General features: G+C 40.8%; 1 protein-coding gene across 1 annotated transcript in view; it reads right to left on the reverse strand.

Moving 5' to 3' along the window:
* ITPRID1 (ITPR interacting domain containing 1) overlaps nt 1-9320 on the reverse strand; it is a 35292-nt gene extending 25972 nt beyond the window's left edge. Inside the window, exons 1-4 of the mRNA XM_026844020.1 lie at nt 9289-9320; nt 8301-8387; nt 7517-7719; nt 407-999 (exon numbers count right to left, since the gene is read on the reverse strand). Coding sequence (XP_026699821.1) covers nt 407-999; nt 7517-7719; nt 8301-8387; nt 9289-9320 — 915 coding nt within the window. The remainder of the gene's footprint in view (nt 1-406; nt 1000-7516; nt 7720-8300; nt 8388-9288) is intronic.
* Nucleotides 9321-26232: the final 16912 nt, after the last annotated feature.

The raw sequence follows: 26232 nt of genomic DNA on the forward strand, positions 1-26232 counted from the left end.
AGATGGGGGGGGGGAACCCAACCCTGGTTAATGACTGGATCTGTAAAAATATCCTTTAGCATATGTATTAGTGTTCTTGTAGCTTCCTTCTATTAAAAAAAAACCAACAACCTCTAGCACTGCATAAAACATATTGCCATCTTAAACTGTCATACTGGTTGAATGAATCCTACCTTAGTAACTCCAGTGCCAACTTCTTTGACAGTATCCTAACACAAAGACAATTTAAAATAATCAAAACCCCAATGAGTAGTGTAAATCCTACTGGTTTTCCCCATAATGCTGCTGCATGGTGTTTGTTGATATAATTTACTCTAGCTTCCATCCTGCAAAAGAAAATCCAAACTTAAACCATAAACATGGGTGGAGATACATTGCTAGCACAATACATGAAAATCAACCTCACCTCTTCCATTTCAAATGAGTCTGGCAGCCTGCACTTTAGGTCAGCCACTTTTCTGAGTGTGTGGGCCACCAGCAAATGTGTCTCCTTTCTTGTCCTGTCTTTGGCAAGAACCTCACACACAGGAGAAAGGTGGGGCTGTTTTGCAACTAGGTGCGATGAAGCCCAGGCTCTCCCCGATGGAGTCGGTAGACACTGGGACATGGGATACATCGAGGCAACTTTGTCTCTGGGGGTTTCCTCCTGGCTCAGACAGCCCAATGTAACACCTGCAGAAAAGCTCCCCTGGACTGTTCCTCTCTCAGCAATATCTGCACAAGAACAGGGTTGCTCTTTCCTGCTGGGCAAGTTGGCTTCCCTGGGTGCCAGCAAGCTCTGTTTCAGCAGCATTGTCTGCCAAGAAGCCCTTTTCTGGAGCTGACATATTCTTCTCTGCTTCGCTCGTGTGACTGCAGGTTTGCTCTTCACAGCATCCAGTAGACTGGGCTCATCCCTGCCTGTGTCCTGAGCTTTGGTCTGTTGGGTGTTGATGTCAGTCAGCAAAGAGGAGAGGGCACTGGTTACATGGTCAAGTACTTCCAGCTGTCGAAAACGTTCTTAAGGTTGGCAGAATGGAAAGCAACATGGTTATTCAAAAATATATTTTGAAATAATCAGGTACAACGACTATTCAAGATTTGTCATTGCCAAGAATCATACCAAGTACCTCATTCAAAAGTGGCTAAATTCTTCCATTCGCTTCCAGAGGATCTATTCAGGCTACATACAGATGTCATTGCATAGTTCTTTCTATTAGGCAAACACTTAACGCAACGTGGAATTTGTTGGGTCAAATGCAGCTGAATACTGCTCTGTGTGAATAAAGGTTACAGAATTTAGCCTGAAATTCTCCGGTTGGCTGGGCCAGACTTGGATGCCATTTTTGAGGACTTTTTAAAATTCATGTGAACAAAGTTATTAGAATCTGATCTCAAATGTTTACAGCTGGCAGCGGGCCAGGATAACTGCAAAATGCATATAGCCATTAACTGATAAAAACTGACCACAAAAGCTATGTTCTCATTTTCATAGCAGCGCAAAGCAAAACACTTATCCCCCAGAAACTCATAGCTGATGTTGTATAAAGGTTCCCAGATTTATTTCATTGTATTAACCTTATGTAATTTCTGGGTCATTTTTTTTTTCCATGGCATAACATCTAAAGAGAACCAAATAATGTTTCTCTAAGGGATCCTGGAGATTTCCATCACTACAACACTATGAAGTTATTTATACAAAGAAACGTAACACATTTACTTGCACATTGTGTCTGTACCTATCCTGAGGCAACGAATATGCCACCAGGACTCCTTTCTTGAGACGTTCATTAAGGACAGTAAATGGCAAAATGTTAACTTTCTTGGCTGCCATTTCTCTTAGAGGGCAGCCAAATTTACTGCATGCAGTCTGCGTGCAGGCTGTTGGTAATGCTGCTTCACTGACAATTAGACAACAAGAGGGTATTTAACATGGATCTGAGTTGGTCCTTTGCATCAGGGACCAGTACCATAACATATAATTCCTGACAGTTACTATATCTCAAGAATACCCCCTTTTTTGCTTGATTTTTAACACTGGAGGAATATGTTGCCATTGCTGCCACTTTTTAAGGCATGGTCAGAGGTCTCACCTGATGTTGTTTAAAGGAGTTACCTGATCTATCAGTACACAGTGTTGCAGAGTTTCCATTTGTATAAATTTGGGGTGTCAGAGCAAATAATTTTTGGTTTTGTTCATCCATTGTGCTACCACATGCTCTCCATGTAAAGCACATTTTACGCTCAGTACTTCATCTGGCTCCCACTACGTCAGGTCATAAAAATGCCAAGTGCTAATCTCCTTTGACTGAGAGTGACACAGCAGTCCAGTCCTTTTGATTTGAACCAGAACCAAACTTGCTGCAATTCAAAATAGTTTTTACACACTGCTCAGCTTTTGTAAATTATTTCAAAGAGCTAGGGACTCCAAAAGAACAAATCAAAAAGCAAGAAAAATAATAAGTGAACAACATAAAAAATTTCCTTACTCATGTGCAATGTATTAAATGTACAGGTCGTGAAGAAATTATGTCAGGGACAGCCTTGCTTCATGGATTATTTCTCTCCAGGCAAGCAGTCCCTTCAGTTTCTAGGCGTGCTCCCCAGGGATCACACCTTAAATAGGCAAGAGGCTTATAAGATCTTTAGTCCCTGCAGCCTGCTGCAAAATAGTTTAAAACTGTAGCACAGATGAGATATTAAAGGACATAAAGGCAGATTGATTTTAACTAGAAACTTCAGCTGAAACAGCAAATGGCTGTGCTGTAAACAAGATCAATGTTTCTTCAATAGAATCTGTATCTTTTATAGCGGTTCTAATGACTTTATGATCAATCATCTTATAATTTAGAAAGGAAGATCACAGTTTTGTTCCTCCTTCCCTAAATCTGGTATTACATAGGCTGACATAGTTACCTACAGGAAAGATTTGGAAAGTCTTCAGTAGGCCCACAGTGGAATGAAGGAACACCAAACATTTCCAGAGACAGCAAGAAATTTTCAATCAACTTCTCTTTTCACAGCAAATGACAGAATTTGGGAAAAAAAAAAAATAATTTCAGTGGGAAAATCAAGACATCTGAAATTGCTCAGTTTTCCTCAGGAAAATTAAAAATGAAATTTCAGCATTGTCTACTTTGTTGTATATTAAAATATTTTCCTTTTTTTTAGATTGTTTCAACTTGAATCTTGGCAATACTGCTTTAGATTGAATCAAAGCTGTACTTCAGAGAATGCATTTAGCAATTTACATTTAATTTCTCTTCTAGAGGATTTACTGGCTGACATATAATCCCTCTCTCCTAGCTGACCTGTGGTGGTCACAGGACAACCATGTATCAAGGGAATTGGTGCTTATCTAATACATTTATCTCATAGAGCAGAGCGAGAATTGAACTACAGCTCCAGTGAGAGACTTGCAGCAGCTGAGACAAACAGAAATGAGTGTGAAATATCCACAGAAACAACACACCAAACTCCAAGCAGATTTACATGACGGTACAAAAAGTACTGGTGGTTTTGGGGTTTTTTTATTATGAAGTGGTGGGTGGGTTTTTTTATTATCAAGCATCAGATTAAAACATTTCAACATTTCTGAGCTGTGCTCAGAAACTTGAAGATTTCAAATAATTTTGTGATATTCATAAAGACAATTTCTTCTCACTTAATGTCATGAAGTTCAACAAGGTCAAGTGCAGGGTCCTGCACACTTTAGTGTGTGAATCCCAAGCACAGATCCAGGCTGGGTGATGAGTGGATTGAGAGCAGCCCTGCAGAGAAGGACTTCGAGATATTAGTGGATGGAAAACTGACTGTGAGCCAGCACTGTACGCTCACAGCCCAGAAAGCCAACTGTGTCCTGGGCTGCATCAAGAGAAGTGTGGCCAGCAGGGCGAGGGAGGGGATTCTGCCCCTCTGCTCTACTTTTGTGAGAACCCCCCTACAGGGCTGGATCCAGCTCTAGGGCCCCCAACATAACAAGGACATGGACCTGCTTGAGCGGGTCTAGAAGGAGGCCACAAAGATGACCAGGGGCTGGAGCACCTCCCCTGTGAGGACAGGCTGGGAGAGTTGGGGGTGTTCAGCCTGGGGAGACCTTAGAGTGGCCTTCCAGTACTTAAAGGGGCTACAGGAAAGGTGTGGGGGGGACTCTTGATCAGGGAGGGTAGGGATAGGACAAGAGGTAAGTTTTAAACTGAAAGAGGGGAGATTTAGATTAGATCTAAGGAAGAAATTCTTTCTTCTGAGGGTGGTGAGGTCCTGGCACAGGTTGCCCAGAGAAGCTGTGGCTGCCCCCTCCCTGGAAGGGTTCAAGGCCAGGTTGGATGCTTTGGGCTTTGGGCAACCTGGGCTAGTGGAAGGTGACCCTGCCCATTGCAGGAGGTTGGATTAGACGATCTTTAAGGTTCCTTCCAACCCAAACCATTCTATGATTTGATGTTTAATATAACTTCTGATTGTCAAGTGACTTTATCTCTTCAGTTAGGAAATCTAATCTCTTCAAATGAGGTCAATAAAATTTTCACCACTAGTGAGTTATGGGGATAAGCTTTTCTTTTGGATCTGGCTGAGAAGCTGAAAGGGTTGCCAACATTTTTGAAAATACATCTTATTTTTGTGAACTGAACCTTTTGAAAACTCTCTCAGACAATGCTGAGAAAACAGCACCAAGTGAGGGCACAATTAATAAATATAACAACCCACATGTAGTTTAAAAGGTCTAATCAGCAGTGATGGAGGCCTAGGAAATTATATTCATCACAAGCAGGAAAGATCCAGACAGAAACAGAAAAGGACAGCACTAGGAAATGAATGAAATAGGAAAGAGGAGAGGGATCAGTCTACTATGGAAGTCCTTGGTCTCTCTCAACTCCCTTCCCTTCTTTTCTCCAGGTTTCTTGTCTTCCGTATTGTACTTATGATCTTTCTCCTTATCTCTCACTTTCTCAGAGTACATCAGTTAACTTTCTCTGATGACTCAGAGAATAGGTGAAAGTAAACCAACAATGAGACAACCTCTCAGACATTCACTAGCTCAGATTAAAAGATTTCTCCTTTTCCATGGCTAGAGACAAATGAGAGGGATTTAGATTGCATTTACATTGAAATGGTTCACTGGTAACAAACCAAACAGGGTGACAATAATTGAATTCATCCGGCATGTCTCTGGGAACAGTGGTCCAATACCATTTTGAAATCTCTAGAGGTGGCACATGGGTCTGCCTTCATTCTAACACTTTCATTTCAATGCCCTGATGAAGCAGTCCCCTGACGGTGAGGAGTCTGGAGTTCCCTAAATTGTTCACGGAGAGGTAAATGCCATGGAACATCTCTAGACCTGAACCTTCTATGGAATTTACATAGAAGGGTCTTTTTCTGGGTCTTCTGGAGGCCTTTGAAGGCCACCTATTCTCCTCATTGCCATTATCGGGGGTGTAGGCTTCTGCTTTAGAAAAGCTGGCTCATTAGATACCTGAAAATTGAGGTGCAGTATTAGTACTGAAGGCAGATAGCTTCGGTCCCACTCTGGAGATGCAATCCATTTTTAAATCTAATAAACGTGAATTTGCCACTCATCCTTCTTGCTATACCTCACTGCAAAATCATTAGACGACCTAAGGTTGGCAAGATTGGATAAAACAGAGTTTGCAAACAAATTCCATTTGTTAATATTCCTCAGGCTAAACCTGGTACATTCCTTTTTAGCTGCAAGTCCTCTGCTGGAGTACCAGCTGTAGGAAGGTACTTGTGCAAGATTATCTACATGGTCACTGAGACAGACTGGCCTCTTCTGAGAGGTGTTTTAGGTAGTGGCTGGATGACCACCCACAGGAGTTGCCTGGCTCTTTCCACTTGCTATGGAGATAAAAAGACTCTACAGTGATTAAGCTCCTTGAGATGGTGCCTATAATTTGGTGCAGTGAACCAGGCTGAGGTTAATCACTACGTATATAGAAACACATAGTCAATGAGGTAAGTAAGAGGTAAGTATCTCTGAAGGATGAATCCCACCTCTCTCGATTAAATGTTCCCAGCACATACTTAGGAGGCCTAAGCAGATGGTGTGAAAACCCCCTCCCAAACTGTCAAAAGCAAGATAATATGTTTTGATGGACATCACACCCACCAAAACAGAAATTCAAATCTTATCTTACTTCACAGCAACTCCCCCATACAGTTAAACCATTAACATGTATTAAGAGTGCTCCCATTGAGGACAACTGCAGGACCGATCATTAAATTCATACCTTGGCTCACCACTACCTGCCTTCACTGTGCAAACTCCTTCCCTCAGAGGCTTTCTCTGCTCTCATTCCCTCCTAGTTCTCTACTTCCTTCCCTGAGGTCTCCATCCACCATCCACTCATACTGATTATCTCTGATCCCTCTCTCCCTCTCTCTCAGAGGAGTTACAGAGAGAGAAGGAAAGTGAGAACTGAGAAACCTGTTTGATGTGTCAGTTTGCTGTAAATATTGAAATATGTGCACGGGGCTTGCTATAAAAAAAGAGAGAGAGAGAGAAAAACACATTTTCCACAATGCTCTGACATTTCTGTTTCAATTCTCATTCCATCCATACTGCTTCCTTGGTGTAATTCTAAATGGGAATGCACGGGCTATGTGAGAGATCCTGCTTTGCTGAGCATCTTAAGTAAACAGAAGATTTCAGGAGCCATCTGGCTATCCTGTGCAGCAAACATGAGGGGAAATGATGTCAAAATTGGACTTTTCAGATGGGACTTTTACCAGCAAATTAACAATGCTATTTTAATGCAGATATATCTTTAGGGTGAGGGCCTTGTATTCACTTCTCAACTGCAAAATACACAAAATGAGAATGTAAACTATCTAAGTGAATAAAAATCAGTACTGTGTGCTTTAAATGCTGCAATTTTATTGTACTTAAAATATTATTCTCATCTATATCTTAGGGGATATTTGAACCACAGAATTGTTATGTTCTAATTAGGGATTTGTGGGTCTGATGCACAAACTCTGTTTCTAGTCATGGGAAGTTAAGATATTGTCATCTGCTCTGCACACTCCCCTAAGAGAGGGGTCCTGCACTCACCAAGCGGAGAAGGGAATGTGAGTCCACATCTGCCCTGCCCGAATTTAAAATACTCTATATGGGCTGACACTGCCAGTGATGGTGGGTAAATACTAATGTGCTGCTGGTGAAGTGGCTAGGGCAAGGGACCCATGTTCATGTTCAATTCCGCAGCCCCTGTGACACCAGTGACAATCTCTGGTAGTGGGATGGGTCTCACAGTGGATGGGCAGTTATGATTTAAAATGCCAGAAGCTGGTAGCTTCAGCACATAAATCAGAGTCCACAGCTGAGGACAGCTAGAAAGTATTTCAGTCACATAAGGAAGTATTGCCACAAAGGGGTACATGAGGCTCCTCACTATCTCCTGAATACATGTCCCTTTTTTCATTATTTTTCTTTCAGAATCTGCTTCTTCCCTACCCTCTCAGTCCCCATGCTATTTATGGCTAAAACTTCTCCTTTTGCCAAAATATCTCTCCTTACCATATAGTTTTGGCCTCTCAATGTCCATCCGCTGTTTCTGAGCTTCCAAAAACACTCGGATGTTGATCCCTTTTGCCACAGAAACACCACTGAGGAACCGAGGAGGGATTTTAGTGCAGACATCAGGTTCTTCTGTACCAAATCCCAAATCGAGCAAAATCTCCACTGGATCCTTTTCCCAGAGTGCCAGCCATTCAGTGGTGCTGTGGTGAAAACATCATGATTATTTACACCACTGCCTTGGTACAATTTTTCTCTTGCAGTAGCTACCACATGGTCTTGTTTTTAATAAATAATTATCTTTTCTTCTCCCTTCTTGTGGAGATTACTACCTAAGTGAAAGTAGTCTTTTTTGGTCACGTTGCTCAGAGATTGATACACATGCCTCTCCCCAGAGGAATTTGGTGACATTGGATCTAGATAGCTTAGCAAGAAGAACATTAATAAAAGGTGTAGGTTTGCAGCTCTGCAGGCTCACTTCTCTCTAGACACAACACAGATAAGGCATGCCGTAGCTGCTGGAAGATCCCGCAGCCTTTTACCTTCCAGTGGATTCAAAGCCCCCCACAGGTTCAGGTAGGTTTTAGTTTTTTCTTGTACAAATGCATCTGAGATCAGACACCCGTTCTTCAGAAGGTTGTTTTGATCTTTTTAAAATAAATGAGAACATGCCTTTTACAAACGAAGATCTTGAGTGCACGTTCAAAATTTTACTCAAGTTTGTTGATCCCTAGATGGGTTAATACCTTGTATTCCCAGCTGGAAATGCATGGACATAACTAACCTCTGTGGTGCCCCAGTGAGCAAGTGGGAAGAGCTGGGACTCCTACATCTTGACATAACCAGACTTTCTGAAAACTCTTGCAGGCACCTGGTTGGAAAAAAGCAACAATGAAATGTGCTTACTCATGTGCTCCTCTGGGATGTCATTATGATTATTTTTTTTTTTTCCTAGAGTAAACATTTGCATTTTGTCTTGGTTTATAATGATACATAATAGCAATGCCTTAGAAGAGGAGTCAGCATGAGAGTGTGGCAATACACTTATTCTCGAGAACAGTATGTTACAGTAGGTGTGAGAACGTAGGTGTGAGGTACCAGTAAATGCTAATTATAAAGGTGGCAGAATGGCTCACTTTTGACAGATGGTGAATCTTTGGGGAACCTTTAGGGAGCACGGTTTCTCTAGCCACCTACTTCAAAAGATATAATTGCTCTTAACAAAGTTTTGGAGAGACAAGGCACAACGCGTACCAGCAGCAGGAGTGGCACCTGAGAACAGTTCTGTGGTTTGCTTCTCATTGTGTTTGTATCTGCTAATCTGCAGAGAAATAACTGCTTTTCAGAGCCCACTCGCTGCAAAAGGAATATCCTTTCTCAATAGGTAAGGTAGCCTTTCTCAGTAGGTGAGATGACGTGGTTTTGTTTTGTCCAAGCTTAACTTTACCTATATCGAGATCAGTAGCAAATGTTTATACACAGTTGAAGCTTAACTTTACCTATAAATACCTATCAAGATCAGTAGCAAATGTTTATATACAGTTGAAGCACTGCATTGATCATTTCTTTTATCATTGCAGGCTATCCACCAGCTCACATCTTAAACAGACATAGAGGGATATGTAGAGTTTTGAACTAACACTGTTGCTCTCAGTTTGAGAGAAGGGAAGAAACAAACAAACAAACAACCAACACCTAAACTTTCTCCTTTATCAAAAAGAAAAGGAAGAAAAACCAATTTATAACAGATCTCTATGGTGTCTGAGACCTACCTCCTGTAGTTTTGCACAATCATTTGTACCATTTCTGGTAGTGACAAGGAAACTGCAAATAAGAAATAAATATAATTTATTTTCTTACTTTTTTTTCCCCTGAAACCAGAAATGTTCGAGCTAGAGAAAAGACCAAAAGACTGATTGCATTATATAAGGAAACATTTTAGCCCAAGTGGCAAAGTTGCCGAGCAATACCATTGTGGGAAGCTCAACTCACAGTGTATGGTTGTCATAGGTAAGTGCAACACATGTTGATAAGAAAGGGAAAATAGGTGTATTTCATTTCATAAACCAGTAGCAGTACACTCTAAACCACTGCTATTTCAAAGGAAGCACCATGAATTGGGTTCCACCATCTGCTGCAGAGCCATTGAAGATACACGTAGAGCAAATATGATGAAAATAACTTTTAATCCCTGAATTTTTAGTCAAAAAATACAATTAAAATATATTATTTAAAATTCTCATTCCAGCACACACTGGTACAACTTTTTTGTGTCTGATAGTTTTTCAACTGTAATTTACTGAGATTTTGTGAATATTTGTGAATATTGATTTGTCTGGGCTTTGCATCATGCTCTGTGTTTGGAAGGAATGAGACAGTTGCAGGACACTTGAAAAAGTTTCTGGAGGAGAAAATATTTGTCCAGAACCTGATAATATTGTTTACTGGACTCCAAGTGTGCTATACCTATGAGCTATAAGGTGCATATTTCATCTTTTCTTGATGATGAAATGGAAATAAATCAGATGCAAATATGCAGTGTCTGTAGTTGTTACTTCCCCGCCTAACACTGAATTAACACACTTGTTGATCCTCTGAAAGCTGGGGCAACATATGCCTAGGAGCAGCAGTAGATATCCTTCTGCATTCCACAAGATGAATATTTTTTTGTCTAGCTTTTAAAATTTTCTTTTCTATTTAACAAAATTGTGTCAATAAAGAAGAAGAAAACATTCGTTCACATTCTCTACTGGATTATCTTCCGCTCATAAATTCTAACATAAGTTCCTTCTGGCTTACTCAGTGCAAGGATATCCATTCAAATTGAGAACATAAAGGTTACTGACATCCTGTAATTTGCTGTGGTAACATAAACCAGACTTTCTAGCAGCAAACTGAGCATAATTTGAATAAGAATCAGCTACTTGTTGTACACCATTTCTTACTCACGTGTCAACAAAAGCTGTAGATTCACTATAAAAATGTTTGAGAATGTAAAAAATAAGATCTGAGAGTGAGAGTTAATTCAAATTTTCCCTAGCAGCACGTAGGCACTCCTCTCTGTAACAGAACATTATACCACAAACTGGCTGCTGCTCTGATTTCCTCAATATCTCATACTGTCGGGACTGAATGAACACAAGTGCTGCCAAATTAAAAACCTAGCACTGTGCAATACTGGCCAGGTGTTAAGTGAATAATTTAATGATGATAAACCTGGTATTTGTAGGACTTGTAGGAAGTAACAGGTTACCAAAAAAAACAAATGGGCAGAACCTGATAGGTTACTGCAAGCTGTGTAAGAGGCAGTAGCTGGTGTGGCTGTACTCTCGAACCAGGCAAACACACCTTAACTCTCTTTTGTTGCAGGCTAGTAAGTTGAATTGTCCTGTATTGCTATGGGTCAAGAACATGCCCACGTACTGCTACCAAGGCTAAACCGCTCAACCTCTTCAGTGGTAGTGAACTGCTCAGGAGCCCACGTCCACCTTGGACAAACTGTGCACCTCCGGGCAGTGCAACACGGGCCATTTCACTCATGGTTAGAGTCTCTACTTCTTTCTTTAATGGGAAGACTCTCATGAGAAGTTCCTCATTAGAAAGCTTGACATTTTGAAATATTAGAGTTTGTTTTCTCCATATTTAAGAAGTCACAGAAATAGGAATGGGGAGGGGTACATTATTTACATTTCCTTATCTGTATAAGTATTTTGTTCCTGACACAAGAAACACTGAATCTCATTATCAAACTGGAAGATACTTTGGGGGAAATAATGCCCTTTAGAAATCTGTCATAAAACCTTATGAAAACAAACAAACAAACAAAAAATACTTTGTAAACCAACTGTGGTGCTAATTGGTGCTCTGTTTACTGCACATCTAAGTATATCTTTGCTTATGAATAATATATTTTGCTAAGCAAAATGTGGCCTCTGATACTTGAGGGAAGATAAGGCATTTTAGCCTCAGTAATCTGATTAACAGGAGACAAGATTCAATCACATATTGTTGAACTGTATCTTCTACTTGTAAACCCAATAAACAAAAAGTGTAGATATGAAAGCACTGATAAATAATATTTTGGGCTCCAAAACCACTAAAAATGTGGACATTTTCAGGAATATATGAGGAGCTGTGAGTTGATTTGGGATTCTAGATCTTTTCCTCAAAAAGGTAGTCCCTGAATTCACTACATTCAACAATCAGGAAAGTAGGTGAGAACAAACAAGAAGTTGTGCATTCAGGTCAGGCAGAGTTTCAGTCACCTGAAAATCTTGTACCATAACTTCCAGACCACTGTGGGCAAACCCATCCTAGAAACCTCCATTCCTTCACTAGAAGAAAATCAAATCATGCCAGTGGAGAACATGACCCCAGGGCATATCTGTTGAAGGCCTCATTAGAGAATCTTTTCATTGCTACTCCAAACAGAGGAAAAAATATATAGCTTATCCATGAATATCACATTTTCCCAATAGTCGCCATCTCCCTGAGGTCTGTGGTGCTTGAAATTTTATGGTTAAGCAGTCCTTATTAGAAATGGTGACTGATGTTCTGTCTTACCTGCCTCTTCTTGGCCTTGCAGCTTATCCCCACTTCTACATCAATTGTAAGATAAAAACCATTAAAGAAGACAAAGACATTAAATCCCCCAGAAGAATGGCTGCTCTTTCCTGAGAAGAGATGAGGTCAGGGAGGCAGTCTGATGGGCAGGCACAGCACAGGGCACTCAGGGCATGGACCAGCTGAGTGGGGAGGGCTGGTGCAAAACCAGCCATAGGCTCATCTTTCCTGGCAGTGAACATCATCTACTTTCCCTTCAACATACATTGGCCTCTGTTATGTGTTGAGATTCAAATCTTGAACTTAAGCTTAAGGCAAAGACCATGAAATTTTTGCATTCTGCATGAGTAAAGTCTGTCACTTCTGAACTAAAATTTTACTAAGATTCTAATTAAATCAGTTTATCCGGGGCACGATTGAGAAGAATGAAAGCAAAAGCCTTTCCAGTACATCACATAAGAGGCAGCTGTATGATACTTCTCAGCTGATGCATATCTGCATGGTCACATGGTAATTATTAATGACACCAGTAATAATAGCCAGCCTTGCAATGCATGAATTTGTCTGACTTGGCCTTACCCTGCTACTGGAAAATGCTTCTACAACTATTACATAAGATTACTGCTTTTTTTTTTTTTTTTTTTCCTCACCATACTTCCAAAGATTATTCCTAAGGATGTCTTTTTTTTTTGCTTCTCTGACACAACCCTGCCTCTAACCAAATACACCTTAAGCAGTCAATGCATGAAGTCATACTGAAAAGTTCATGGCAAATACCAGTCTTTCAGATGTAATTTTTATCCTGACGAAGGACAAAAAGTTAAAAAAAACCCCAGAATTTTGGTGAACAAAATAGATTCAAATTTAAGTAAATCCAAGGTTAAACTGTATTTCCCTATAGAAGCACTTTGCCTCGTGGAGTTGTAGGCATGTGTAACCACCATTTGCGCAATAAATCATGCTCCTGCGGCAGGCTACATGTCCCTTGGGGCACACAGCATTGTGAAATTCCCATGATGTAGGAGAGAGCTCACTCAGAAAGCTATCCAGACACACAATGGTAAACGCTACCCTTCAAAGATTACACTGGAAATGAACAGAGCGCTGAGATGCATTTCTCATGAGGTCTTAAGCAAGACATGTCATTGCAGACTGAAGTTGTGAAAGAGTATTTTGATGTAATTCAACGGAATAAAAAGCTCATTCTTTGGTTAAAATCAGCCAAAGCAGAATATTCTGGTTTGAATTTTCAGGGGCCACAATTTTCCTACTGGAAACTTCAATACTGCAGACATTATATTCCCTATTGGGGAAATCAGGCAACAAATAATTAAGTAATAATGTGACCCAAACTTACAAACCACGAGAATTCAAAAAGTGATGAACGCTTTCTTTCATCATGTTTTCTAAAAGCAAAAGTGGAGCTCTGAGGTAAAGTATTGCCAGTTTATAACAATTAACCACCTTATTTCATGGCTTCAGTTTTGGTGAATCCTGGAACGCATGAGACATAGTGGGAGAAGGATCTAGTAATTTCTTTTAGTAATCTGAGGGGGGGTTTAACCAAGTTTGGAAAGCAAAATAAAACCATGAATTATTAATTTGTCTCTATTATCTGTCAGTTGTCCCTGTTCTGGAAGCATCTAGTAGCCCTAATGAAAATGGAAAACTAGCTTATTTGATTCTGCATGAATGCATCCTGATGCACAGTTCCTGCCTAGGTTGAAATGGGGGAGACAGTCGACTCTTGTGTGGAGGGAGGATTATCTCCTCCTTTTTTACCAAACACGCAGGAAGTCCCCAGCAGAGCTAGAAGGAGATCCCAGCTCTCCTGCCTTTCTGTTCAGTTTTTCAACCCAAAGGTAAGAAGGGATGGCACAGAAATATTTAACTCATTGCTAAAAAAATGCTATGGGCATGCTTCTTTCCCCTGCAGGTTCAACCGAAGCCACTGAGAGCACCAGGTTAAGGAGCTGCCTGGCTCTCGGTGACAGAGGAGGAAGGAAAGTGCTGATCTGCAACATGGCTCAGTCAGAGATAAGATAAAGCGCAGGAGGTGATTTTGTTGCATTACTGTCTCCTAGATTCAATAGTGCAAGTCTCATTAACACAGTGAAAAGACATGGAAAGACTGCAGCAATCAGAAGTCTTTATACTCAAGCCTTTAGAGATCTAATTTTGAGGTGCAAGCTACATTATATATGGATTTGAGGGTTTTTGTTAAAGTACAGAGCAAGAGAGTTGTTTTAAGAGTCAGTCTCTGCCTAGCTGTAACCCTGAAAGCTCATTACCGGTGCATTAAGATTAAGATCTCCCAGTAAGTCAAGATGTTTTCTCCAAACCAGTCTTTTAGGTTCCCTTTATGGTCAATACAAAGAGTAAGGCACCACCACAGCAGTTCACCTACATTAGGAGGAAGAGACAAGGAGCTATTTGGAGGCCCTTTCCTCCACTGACAGAAGCAGCAGCCTAGCCTCGGCTTCGAGTTCTGAGATGGCTAGTGAGATGATCCTAGGTGTTAGGTGACATACCCTGACAAGTGGCACATCCACCCAGGCAGAAGTGAGAACAGTAGAACAAAGGTGATGTTTTGATGAAAACGAGATCAGATTTTGCAATGAATGGAGATTTTTTCCCCATCCAGTGAAGAGAAAGGAGGCAACCAAAACCACAACTGTTACACTGAGTATCAATTTAAGTATCTGGTACTTACAAACTGGCCCGCGAAACAATAGATTTCTGCATATTTAACATTTCAATAGGAAATACAAACAGGTGCACAGATTCTACTGGAACCTCTGTGGGCAAGAACAAAAGACTGAGAGAAAATATGAAGGTGGAGTTCGTGACTAAGAGCAAAGCATGAATTCTTGTTACCACTACAAGCTCACCAATACAGAAAAAAAACCCCTGACATTGTCCTCAGTCACCATGGGATGCTGAGAATCCGCAGAATCCTTCATTCCAGCCTTGTTATGCAGTGGCATAGGATAAGGGTGGTCAACCACTTTTAACAGTGGGGAGTCTTCATCTAGGTTAACTCATGATGCTCTGGGCACAACAGAGTCCCCCTCCCTTGTCCGTCTCAAAGATGTGGCACATCCATTGGCCTGGATCTGATACCATTTCACAAAGCAAGTCTGAAAACTATATAAAAAGATTCCCCATCCTTACTTCTCATAAAGCATCAGCAGTGGTTTTAGAGCCTATCCGTCAATAGAGAGCTCTATTATTGATCATACAGTGGGGTGTTATTTTTTGAGGCTGAATCCCTGGGTTGGCACTCTGGAAACATGGGTTCCTTCTTCAATGAGCAAGTCTCCTCTTTGTTTTGCACCTCAGTTTCCTGTGAGCAATGCAACTATTATAATACTGCCTCTTTTTAATGGTATTCATTTGAATTGTAAGATTTTTGGCCAGCAGGACCTTGTAACCCAATCAGTGTAATAACATGCTATTTTTCTTCTTTTCAGTACCACTGCAAAAGACATTTTAAAGTCCTCTGCCATGACTAGTGTTGGGGTACCTTGTTCCCTTTTAATCCCTGTATCTTTCAAAAATTAACCTTTTCCCACATGTTCAGATGCGTTTGCAACCAAAAGTGAGTTTGGTAGGATGCTGCTGGTATAACTGTCCAACTGCTCCCCCTCAGACAGTGAAAACTGCTCCAGCAAACCAGTAAGGCAATGTTCTCACAGCCATCAATGCAATTATTAATCACATCAAGGTGGGGTTGTTTTTGAGATGGTGAGAAGGGGTGAAGAGAAGGGAGCGTATACAAAGAGAGATAGAAACCAGGCTGTGTCAAAGACATGCAGAGAGAAAAATGGATTAAGCCCCACAAGAGCAGCTTTTAAGAGGTTTGATAGCAGTGGGCATGGCATTGAAAGGGAACACCTATTAAATGCTGATTAATAGTGAATTTGGGAGGCTTTTTGTCCGACCCTGAGAGAGCGTTGATTCAAGGAAGGCACAGCTCAGCAGCCACTGAGCAGACACCTCCACTTAGCTTCGCTGAGACACTTGATCTGCATTGCCTGGGACACTGTCACCACTTCCTGAGTAAACAGCACATTCGTCAAGGTGAAATGCAGCTAAGAGAAGTGGTTTTATAACTCTCCTGGCTTGAAAACCCAAAGGAACAATATCTAGGTCTGCTGTAGTCACGTACAACAGCCCAGATGTGACATTAGAGAAAAAAGATTTTACAAAGCCAATTACCAATGATTGGGGTGGAAAAGAATTTGCTTTCCTGTCCCTTTTGTGAATGTTTTCAGGACAAATAAACCAGGATACATGACATTCTTTGAAATAATTTAGATTTTTAGTTGTAGTTCGTCATATTTCATTGGGTTGGTATACCCACAGATTTATCACTTTTTAGGAGACCTTGAGACTAATAAAAAGCCATGAGTAAAAGACTGAAAGATAGGCTAACAATCTCCTTTGTGCAGAGGATGGGATATACAGCATGAACTGTGTTTCTGAGTCCCTTGGCAAGGGACGCCAGAGTCTTTTCTACTTGCTGTGGCCTCTCAAAGTCCTTCTAGTTGGAGCATTGCAGTTACACAAGCATGGTGAGAAAATATCTGTCACTGCATTTGGTCAGAGAAAAGAAAATGCAAGGAAACGCATACTTCCATCTGTCAGAGAAATTGCCAAGAGAAATGCCTGTGCAGCAGGAGGTCACAGAAAAGACAGTATTGTTTTGGGGGAGTAAAGGGGGAGAGTAAGGCAGAAGAACCATTTTTTTTTCACGTTAAGATGACTCAGAGTGGGGGAGATGCACTGACACACCTTCTCAGGGTTAGAAGTCAAGGTTTAGAGCTAATTTAATTGAAATTAGCTAATTCCCCATCTGAATGATCCACCGGTCTGATTCTCCATTGCCTGATGACTTGCACAGCCATTTACAGCAGGGCACTGTGAGGGTAAGATGTTACAATGGGACTGAACTGTAAATGACACAACATGAAGGGCAATAAAGAGTTTGGCCCCAGATGTGGGAAGTACAGAGGTAGCTTCCATTACATTTAATTAGTGCTATCACCATTAATTTCCTGTGCATAGACAGCAGAAGACATCCTTTTGATTTCAAATTAATTAACACATAATGATTAATCTGATAGGGTACATCTTTTCAGACAAGAGTGTCCTCTTGATCACAGTTTGGGTGCCAGCACCACTCATCATCTGTGTGTTTTAATTTCTAACTGCTCTCCAGAAGCAAATTTAGCTCTGCAAATCTGTCGATGGAATGAATGACTGGCTGGTTTCCATGTTCTGTGTGTTTTGTTCATTTGATAACACACTGAGAACATCTTGGAAATATCTTTTTTTTTTTTTTTTTCTTCTCTCTCCCCCTCCCCTTCAAGGAGGTTTCAAGGTAGAAACTGAGAACTCTGCATCAGTGAGAAATTTATACCAGCTCTTTACTACAGAATGCAAGAAATGAAAAGTTTCTAAAAATTGAAAAACACATAAACAGTTTATGGCAGGTTCCCAGACAGATTTGTCTCACTTTGGTTGCCAGCATTTAACAGAATCATTCTCCTTGCCACCAACTACAGTAAAGTGTGTTTGTTTCACTGAAACAGGATCTTGAACTTCATCAGCTTCGCACCATTTTCCTCACACTGTATGATACCTACTGAATAGTACTGTTAATATTACTCTTCCCTTTCCATTTGTCAAGTGATTACTCAGTCACACTTGGTTAATATTTATCCACTTTCTTTAGACGTTTATGAATGCAAACATCTCCATATGCAGGTGCACCAATACTTGAGTAGACAGCCCACGGTTCACTTTAATATTGAGAAATATGCAACTAAACTTGCAGTTACACAGACATAAATTAGGAGGTAGCAGCAAATCTCAGATACATGGAGTTGGGAAAGCCTTTAAATTCCAAGACATTCCATATCCATACAGAAAAGTATTTGAGCATATTTACGGTGACTAGGCTCTTTCTGCATGGCAGCAGAACACCAAGTATTTGCAACATGGAATGAATAGGGGAAAAAATGGTTTTTTTCCAGATCCCTTAGCTAGGATGAGAAGTTTTTCTACTATCAGCTCTGTGAACTCATACATATAGTTTCTGGATCAACTGATGCATTTAGGTAATCATTAAAAAAAAAAAAAAAAAAGAAAAGAATGGGAGGAAAACAACAAAGAAGATCCTTCATACTATTACTGTGAAGTCATTTATGTGATGGAGTTGTGTTCTGCATTCTGTCTCAGCTATGCTTTTTATGGCAGCTCCATCAGCAATAAAGCTCATGGTATCTATCTGCCCATCTCTGCTCCAGCAAACAAGAATAAAGATACAGCTAGCACGGTACCCTCAGGCAGGAACTATCATAATTTCTGATCTGTAGTATTCAGTCTTTTCAGATGCTATTCACTGGGACAAACCACGGATTGAAGGACTCTTGTTTTCTTTCTGTCCTACTCAGAAACAAAAGGAGATGACAAAAGCCTTTTCAGTATTTAATTTTAGAACCTGACTTTGGGCAACTAAATGAAGCTGTGGTCCCCCTTCTCTGCCCATCAATGTTTGAGTTGTTAAGCACACTGAAATGGTAGCTGCTGTAGGAAGATACCAGTTTATTTTTGTCTCTTCAGTATGCCTGCCATTTGCATTGAAAGAAATGAAGAATACTCAGTTTGATATTCAAAGCACCCCTGGAACATACATGTGAAAACTCACAAGTGAAGTGACTCCAGGGAATGAAGCTTTTCTGGAAGTGTGCCAGGTAGTAAAAGCTGCAATAACACTTCATTTTTTTTTTTTTTTAAAAAGATACCGGGAAGGGCAGGAAAAGGCTCTTTGCCAAGAAGTGTTGTTTAAGTTGACAGTTCAGAGGGATGATTGCTTAGTGTCTAGGCAAAGGGAAAGCAGAAATCAAAACTAGTCTAGATTCTAATGATTGAACTCTAGAAAAAGGCAAGATGGGAAACAGGGTGGTGGAGTAAGAGCAGCAGTAACTGAAACAGAAAAAAAAAAAAAAAAAGAAAGAAAAAAAAAAAAGAAAAGAAGAAAAAAGCAGAACTTGCTTTGGTTGCTTCCATTTCCAAGAAATATATTGCTGTCCCTTTAACTCTGTGTGCTTTGGCACATGTACCAGGGGAAGGATTACACTTTACTAAGGAAGTAATGCAAACTTGTCTTCATTTGGTTACCATGGATATGGCACTATGTGAGACAAAGCCTCCCATTTGCATTGCAAACAACCAGGAGCAGTGAAGGACACCCAACTTGATATTCTGGCCACAGAGTGTCCCAGGTTCTTCCTTGTGTCTGATCACAAGTAAAACAACCAGCAGCTTTGGGTCTGTGCTTGGTACCAAGAGAACGAAGGTAAGGAATGCTGCATTTCAGATGAAGAAGGAAGAGGCAGAATCACGCACGTCTGCAGAACAAACGGCATTTCTTGTTCTACTTAGTGTGAAATAGCTAACATGTAGGTATGGCGATCATTTAGCTTTCCAGCTTTTTCCCCCTGGGGTACTAGAGCTGAATCAATATGTTGGTAATCTGGAATAAGTGATTTCCACAAACACTGGAATGGAATAAGCAGCAGCCAAGTCTTATGATTGCTGGGCTTTTATGCAACAGTTTTTATCTAGCTGAGTGTCCTCTTCATCCTGCAGAAGTAGTGTATAAAGTACCTTAATTTTATACAAAATCCAGTTAAATGAACAAGATGAACAGTCCCCTAAGTAGATCTAGTGGGAACCAGCACAGTACAGTTAATAGCGAAGAGGGACATTTTCTTGTTTCCCTAGAACAAATTGCAGATGATTGTTTGTCTATTAGATTGTTAGATTGTCAGTAATTCTTTTTTATTGCTTTAAGGGCTGCCAGATATATAGTCACACATCTTTTTTATTTCAACTGACATGGAATACAAATGGTATGACCCTGCTTCTATGGATAGAAATGGCCAAATTGCCATCAGTTTGAGTGAAAAAAGAACTGGATCCCAAACAGTTAGCTCACATTTATGAATAAAGGATTTTCTTTCCAAGGGATTTTAGGCATGGATTAACCAGCACAGTATATCAGATGTTTAGCAAAAACATTGTTTCCTCCCTTAGTGATGGAGTAGGCACACCTCTGATGGGGCCAGGGCAGCTATATCATTCTAGGATACTCTTCTCGGCTCCCCACTTCAGAATAGTGGCCCACAGCTGGTGACAGGGCACCAGCACCATCTAAGTAGTGTTCCCTTGATGAGAAGTGTGGAGTCACACCTCCCTCTGTCCTTACACCACTGTTCTCTGTGGATACAAGGGCATAATGAGGTCCATCAACCCTTCAGATGCCCACCGAAGGGTCCACAAAACACTAGCTTTGCACTAATATAATCCCACTAACATCAGCAAATTTGTTTCCTGCTGGTGTTGTGAGCGAGAGAAGAATCAGCCCTAGATGTGTCTATTTTTTCCCTCTGCTAAATCAAGAAGCTTGTGCCATGCCAGCCCTGAACACATTTTCTAGCCCTGTGCTCGTGGGGAGCTCAGTCCCACTGCTGTCATGTCCCTGAGCAAACACCATGAGCAAAGAAGCTGAGAAGGAGCTTTGCAAAAGGGTTCCCTCTTTGCTCTGGTGTCCCAGGCAGCATGCTCCTTGAACTCCCTCTCAGACGCTGGAGCAGCATAGTAATAGGTGCACTTGAGACCAGTTTTAGAGGAGCACAGCAACATCACCAGACTATGACCTTCACATAACCCTGAGGATTTATTTCAGGTGTTCCCAGCAGCCCTGGTTAACTACCAGTGGGACAGATTTTGTCAGACATTTTAGGGGATGTGCTGCTGGGGAGGGAGGGAAGGAGGCAAGTGTTAAACACACAAATACTGCCCCAGCCTCGTGGTGCCTGGGTAAGCACCACTGGACTTTCTACACACACACACTTCAGTTTTTCCTACCCTTTTGGAGCACCTGGTAATGAAATAAAGCCCTGGGTCTACTCTTTCCTCCTCCCTCTCTGCACCAGCCCATGAAGCAGATCAAGAAGTGTGGGTGGGCTTGAAATGGGAGCGAATACCTGGACTGGCAGCTCTTTCAGCCTCCCCTTGCAGCAGTGCGGAGTGGGGATGTGTCGCCCATGGGGTGCTCTTGATGCTCTTCCAGATGCACCCTGCAGCAGCAACAGGAAAGCATAGAAAACGCTAGTGCCAGCATGTCTTGTCAGGCCAAAGCAAACATAAATCCTGACCATATGTAAGTCTCCTCGAAATCTGAATTTAGCATTTCATTTACTTTTAGTCCCATCCTCCTGCCCTGCAAGATCCTTTCCATCCTCTGCGACAAAATCGATTAGGAAACAGTTTTCTTGGCATTTCTTTAAACATTAGTACACCAGTGAGTAAAGATTTAGTGAAGGTAGGTGGGATGGTCAGTATCTTGAATGACAAAATGACTCAGAGTGAATAATCTATGAAAAGCACTGTTTTCTTTAATGTCTGAAAATAAGTTTGGACTCAGTCCTCCAATCAATAGGTCTGTGTCTTCTGTGTGTTCAGTCCTCTGCTTATTTCAGTAAAAAACATTTTGTTGCTTTAATTCTATTAATCCTGCACAACCAGAAGAGGGATGGGAAAAGCAGCATTCCCTGCCTCCTCACATCAGCACAACCGCAAATTCTGTATGGTAATGCCGAACCCATAAATGGTAGATATCCTGCTATTTCCACTGGTTTCATGGGAGTTACAGACAGATATTCCAGTAGAGGTAAATGGCCTGCTATTTTTATTTTTAGCATTGTTAGAGCTAGGAATAACTCACCCTGACTCTTATGGACAAGGCTAAATTTGCAGAACTGAAATACAGAACGTTTTGGTGTTTTTTTTTTTTTTCTTCTTGATGAAACTAAGATCTTTAAGTCATAAAGGATACAGCAATAGTTAAATGTATTGGCCCTTGTAATGTCATTCTCACAGGGTTCATTTAAAAGTGTAGCATCAGTGCAAACTATTTTCACATTTGTTGCTATTTATAGCAATACAGTTCAGGTGGAATCAGGTTCTCACCAACCTTTATATCCCTACCCCACCCTTATATATGGGCTCAGACCTCTTATTTGATGATAACAGTTCAGAAGCCAGTACCAGTTATGGGATGGGTATGCATTTCACTAATATCTCAGTAACGTCCTAACATGGAGAAGCAAACACTGATTCTGCTTGTTTGCAGCTAGTCGTACCCAATTTTGCCATGATTTTGGAACAGATTTGGATAGCTTTAAGTTAGATCACAAGCAGCCTGGCTGACTTCACTCAGAAGCCAGCATGTTTGGTATGTGTCAGTGTATAAGGAAAGAAATCAGATGAGGCTGACCTCCTGTCTCAGATTAGAGATACTACATGTTCACCAGAATTGTTCTGACAAGTGTTTAACCATAATTACTCCCTTCTTTCTCTCTTCTGTACAAAGTTTGAACTGATTTTTCTTTCATATGGAAGTAGACAGGTTTTGCCCAAAATTGATCCCAGTTTCACTGACAGCCACTCCAGGTCTAATTCTGAGACTACAAAAGTCAGTTGAAAATTACCCACTGAGAATTTGGTTCAGGCTTCATCTACACCAGACTCTGCTAGCCATTATGAACATTAATTTCCCCCATCTGTGAACTGACACAGGAAAGCCTGAAGGCAAACATTTTACTTTTCTGTGTTGATAAGAGTATGCTTTGCACACTGGGGATGAGCAGGGGAGCACTGTAAGTATGTGTAATCTTTTGTGTTGTAGGCCAGATTTTGTGTCCCTTACTCAAACAGAGCTGTCATTTAAACAATGGTTAATCCTATCTCTATGTCTGAGAATACAAAGAGTACAGTTGATAAATTGATATCATAATCTGATTTCATATGGACCAATAAAGTCATATGGCTCAATATCTTATATATTGGTATCGTTAGACATGGTTTATTTAATTACTCAGTGACATAAACTTCAAACTTTAGCCACTGGTAATGGCATTGTCCCATGCACATGGAGTAATACAGTACAACACAGTGGTGCTGTGTTAGACACACCTTCCCTCTTGATTAGATGCATTTCCATGCACTGGAATACCAGAAAAATAATTTTGTCCTCCAAAGACACTTGCCTTGGCATCATCCTTCTGCCAGCAGTGCTTTTCTGGAGTAGGCTTACAATACAAATGCAGCTTCAATAAAGAATAAGGGAAAGTAAATAAGGGTTACCTGGTCCTGCACGGGTACTGCAGAGCATGCTCCAACGCTCCCTCAGAAGCCAGAGGAGGGACGGGTGAGACTCTCCAACAGCTCTCCCATCGCAGCTCAACAGCTCTGAAAATCGCTTGCAGCCTTCCTGCTCCTAAAGGAGGGAGGACAAACATTTGCCTAACCTGGGCTGATATTTTCATAAACCCCACCTGTTCATGGCAAAAGAAACCTGGTTTTGAAATACGCTTTGTCTACTCTGTGTCACATGAGTGTTTTCAAGAATTGACATGTTCAGGTTTGTTAATGCTGATTTTTTTCTTAAAATGGTGCGGGAAGTCGATATGGCACAGGTTTTAGGGCCGGTAAGACCTGTTGTGAGGGCTGTTGTCCTGTTGATGCAACAAGCCAACCTGTTTGTACACAGTCGTAAGTGAATGCAAAACACTCTGAGCAATCCTGTGGGGTGAGACAAACACAGGCTGAGAAGAGGTCCCAATAATGTCCAAAACTGGACTGCCTTAACATGGCCAGTCCACACCATCTTCTACAGGTGTGAAGGTCCAGCTGTCTGCAAGAAGACAGCCTGCCCAATTGTCAGTCAGGTGCCCGGGGATGGTGGCAAGCGTGGAGTTCAACAGAACAATAACAATTCCCGTTGCCTTCACAACTCATGGAAATGACACAAAGTGCTCTCAAACATCAATCCCAAGAACAAACAAGACTTTTAAAACAAACAGGAGAGCTAACAAAAACAAACTCAGCACTTGAAAACTAATGAAAATAACAACACAGCCAAAGCCTACAAAGCTGCTCTCATCAGACTTGAAAAAATAACAAAACAACCCAACCTGACAAACAACAAATCCAACCTTGCAAAGCTACTCTCAGCAGTACAATATTCCCAAATATGCAACTGCTGCAGGGTGTGCCATTTCAAGTGGGGGCAAGGACACTTTCAATAGCCCCAGTACACCAGGGATATTGAGCAGACCAGCTAGCATGGATGTCACCTGAGGCAAAGCTCTCAGCCTCAGCCCGACTCAGCCTCTGACTTCCAGTATTTTGGGCAAGTAATTTAACTTCTCCGTCTCCACACTGCACCCGCTGTAAAATAAGGTTTCTAGCAACCTGGCATTTGTATGTTAAGGTATGCATACCACTTTACACATTAATATTATATTCCCTATGGCCATCTAAAGTCAGTTGACACCAGCAATGAAGCAGCTTCTCTGCAAGCTCGTGCTACAAACTTGGAAAGAAACACTTGTGAGGGAAAGGATGCCCTCAAGCAGCCCTTTGACGGGGAATCCTGACCAGAAAAGTCTTCATAATGTCTCCTTCCATGTCTATTGAAAGCTCAAAGGTCATACTGGATGGGCTTCATGAAATAACCAGCTCATGAAACTGTAGTCAAGTAGGTTAACTAAACCAATACTGAGACTAGAAAAAAACAGAATGAAGGAAAAACCTAGGAATCTAATCTGGAGCTCCGTAAGAACTCCTGGAGGGGAGCTACTTGTCATGCATGAATGCACATAAACAACACATGATTCATTAAGTGCAACTTATCCTTCCCCCTTTCTTCCTCCCAGTCTTCTAAGCTTTTTGGCTTCCCACCTTATCAGCAAGGAAATCAAAACCAGAAACCACTAGTTTCACATGTAATTTCAGTTTGTTTGCTCATTCCTCCCCGCTCACACTGGAGGACAGATGTACAAAACTGAAAATAATATAAACATAACAGAGCTGCACTGAGTTCCATCAAACTCCTAGTGTACAGCACTAACTAGTTCGCACTATTGCATTTTACCAGAGATAAACCAGTTGACAGAACTAGTTGATATTGCTGCAAGATGCAGCAAGATGCTCAGCAGAGCCTGTAGGGATGTCTCTAAACACAAAGTTGTTACATGACGTTCATATAGCAAACTCACCCTCACAAAATGATATTTTCCCCAGTGAAATCTGGGCCTCTTTAAACGGGAAAATGTCACCCAGTCTGGATTAGCAATTTATCTGCACTTATCCTCCCTTTATTTTCAGAACATGCATCAGACTGTTGTACTAAAGAGGTGAAGTGAGAAAAAATCAAATTAAAGAGGCCAACAGAAATAAACCAGCTTCTTTTTCACAACTTTTTAACTAAGTCAGACACTGTATCCCAATGTCCTTGGAACAGCCAGTGTGATGTAATTTGTTGTTACCATGAACACATTTTATTGAACATACATAAAATATCCTTCAATAATGATTTTAATCAGGACTCAGAAACTGGTTTCAAAGCCACCTCACCCTCCAATATGTAAATGCTGGGTCAAATGCCATTCCCAGTTTTCTCTCTAAACTTTCCTCAGATACAAAATCCTTTCATTTTATTCATATTTCTGATCTTTCCACCATTGTTATTTAATATTGTATCCCTTTTTCCCCAAAAATACTCGTTGAAATTTCACAAACTCTTTCAAACCCATTAAATGTTTCTATCTTGGTAATATCAAACCAACTAATTTTATTGTTATAATTTAATTTTTAAATATGTATTTGAATAAAGTGCATTTCTATGTAAAAAACTTTTCAAACTGGAAATAAAAAAGACCTTGTGATTAAAATGCTATAATGGCATATTTTAAACAAGTCCAGAAGAAAGGCTAACCTAACCAGTTTCAGGTCAAGAGCTGGTCGAGATTAACTTTTTCTATAAAACATTCTCAATTTGGCAGACCAAATTTGTAATGAGGAAAACGTCAAAAAATGTTCTAACCAGATTTACCACTAATGCCTTTCCCTGCTTATCCTTTAATCTCAATTCACTCTGGGGAGAGTCATGTCCCGTTAAAAGACACATCTGTCTTTCAGGAACACGTTAAATTTCTGAGAGACACAATATGGTATGATTGCCAAGAAGTGGTAAGCTGCTCCTCAGGTTTGCAGGCAAATGTTCTGCATTTGGT

This window comes from Athene cunicularia (assembly GCF_003259725.1).
Source record: "Athene cunicularia isolate RWA chromosome 2 unlocalized genomic scaffold, athCun1 chr2_part2, whole genome shotgun sequence".
In the NCBI taxonomy this organism is placed as follows: domain Eukaryota; kingdom Metazoa; phylum Chordata; class Aves; order Strigiformes; family Strigidae; genus Athene; species Athene cunicularia.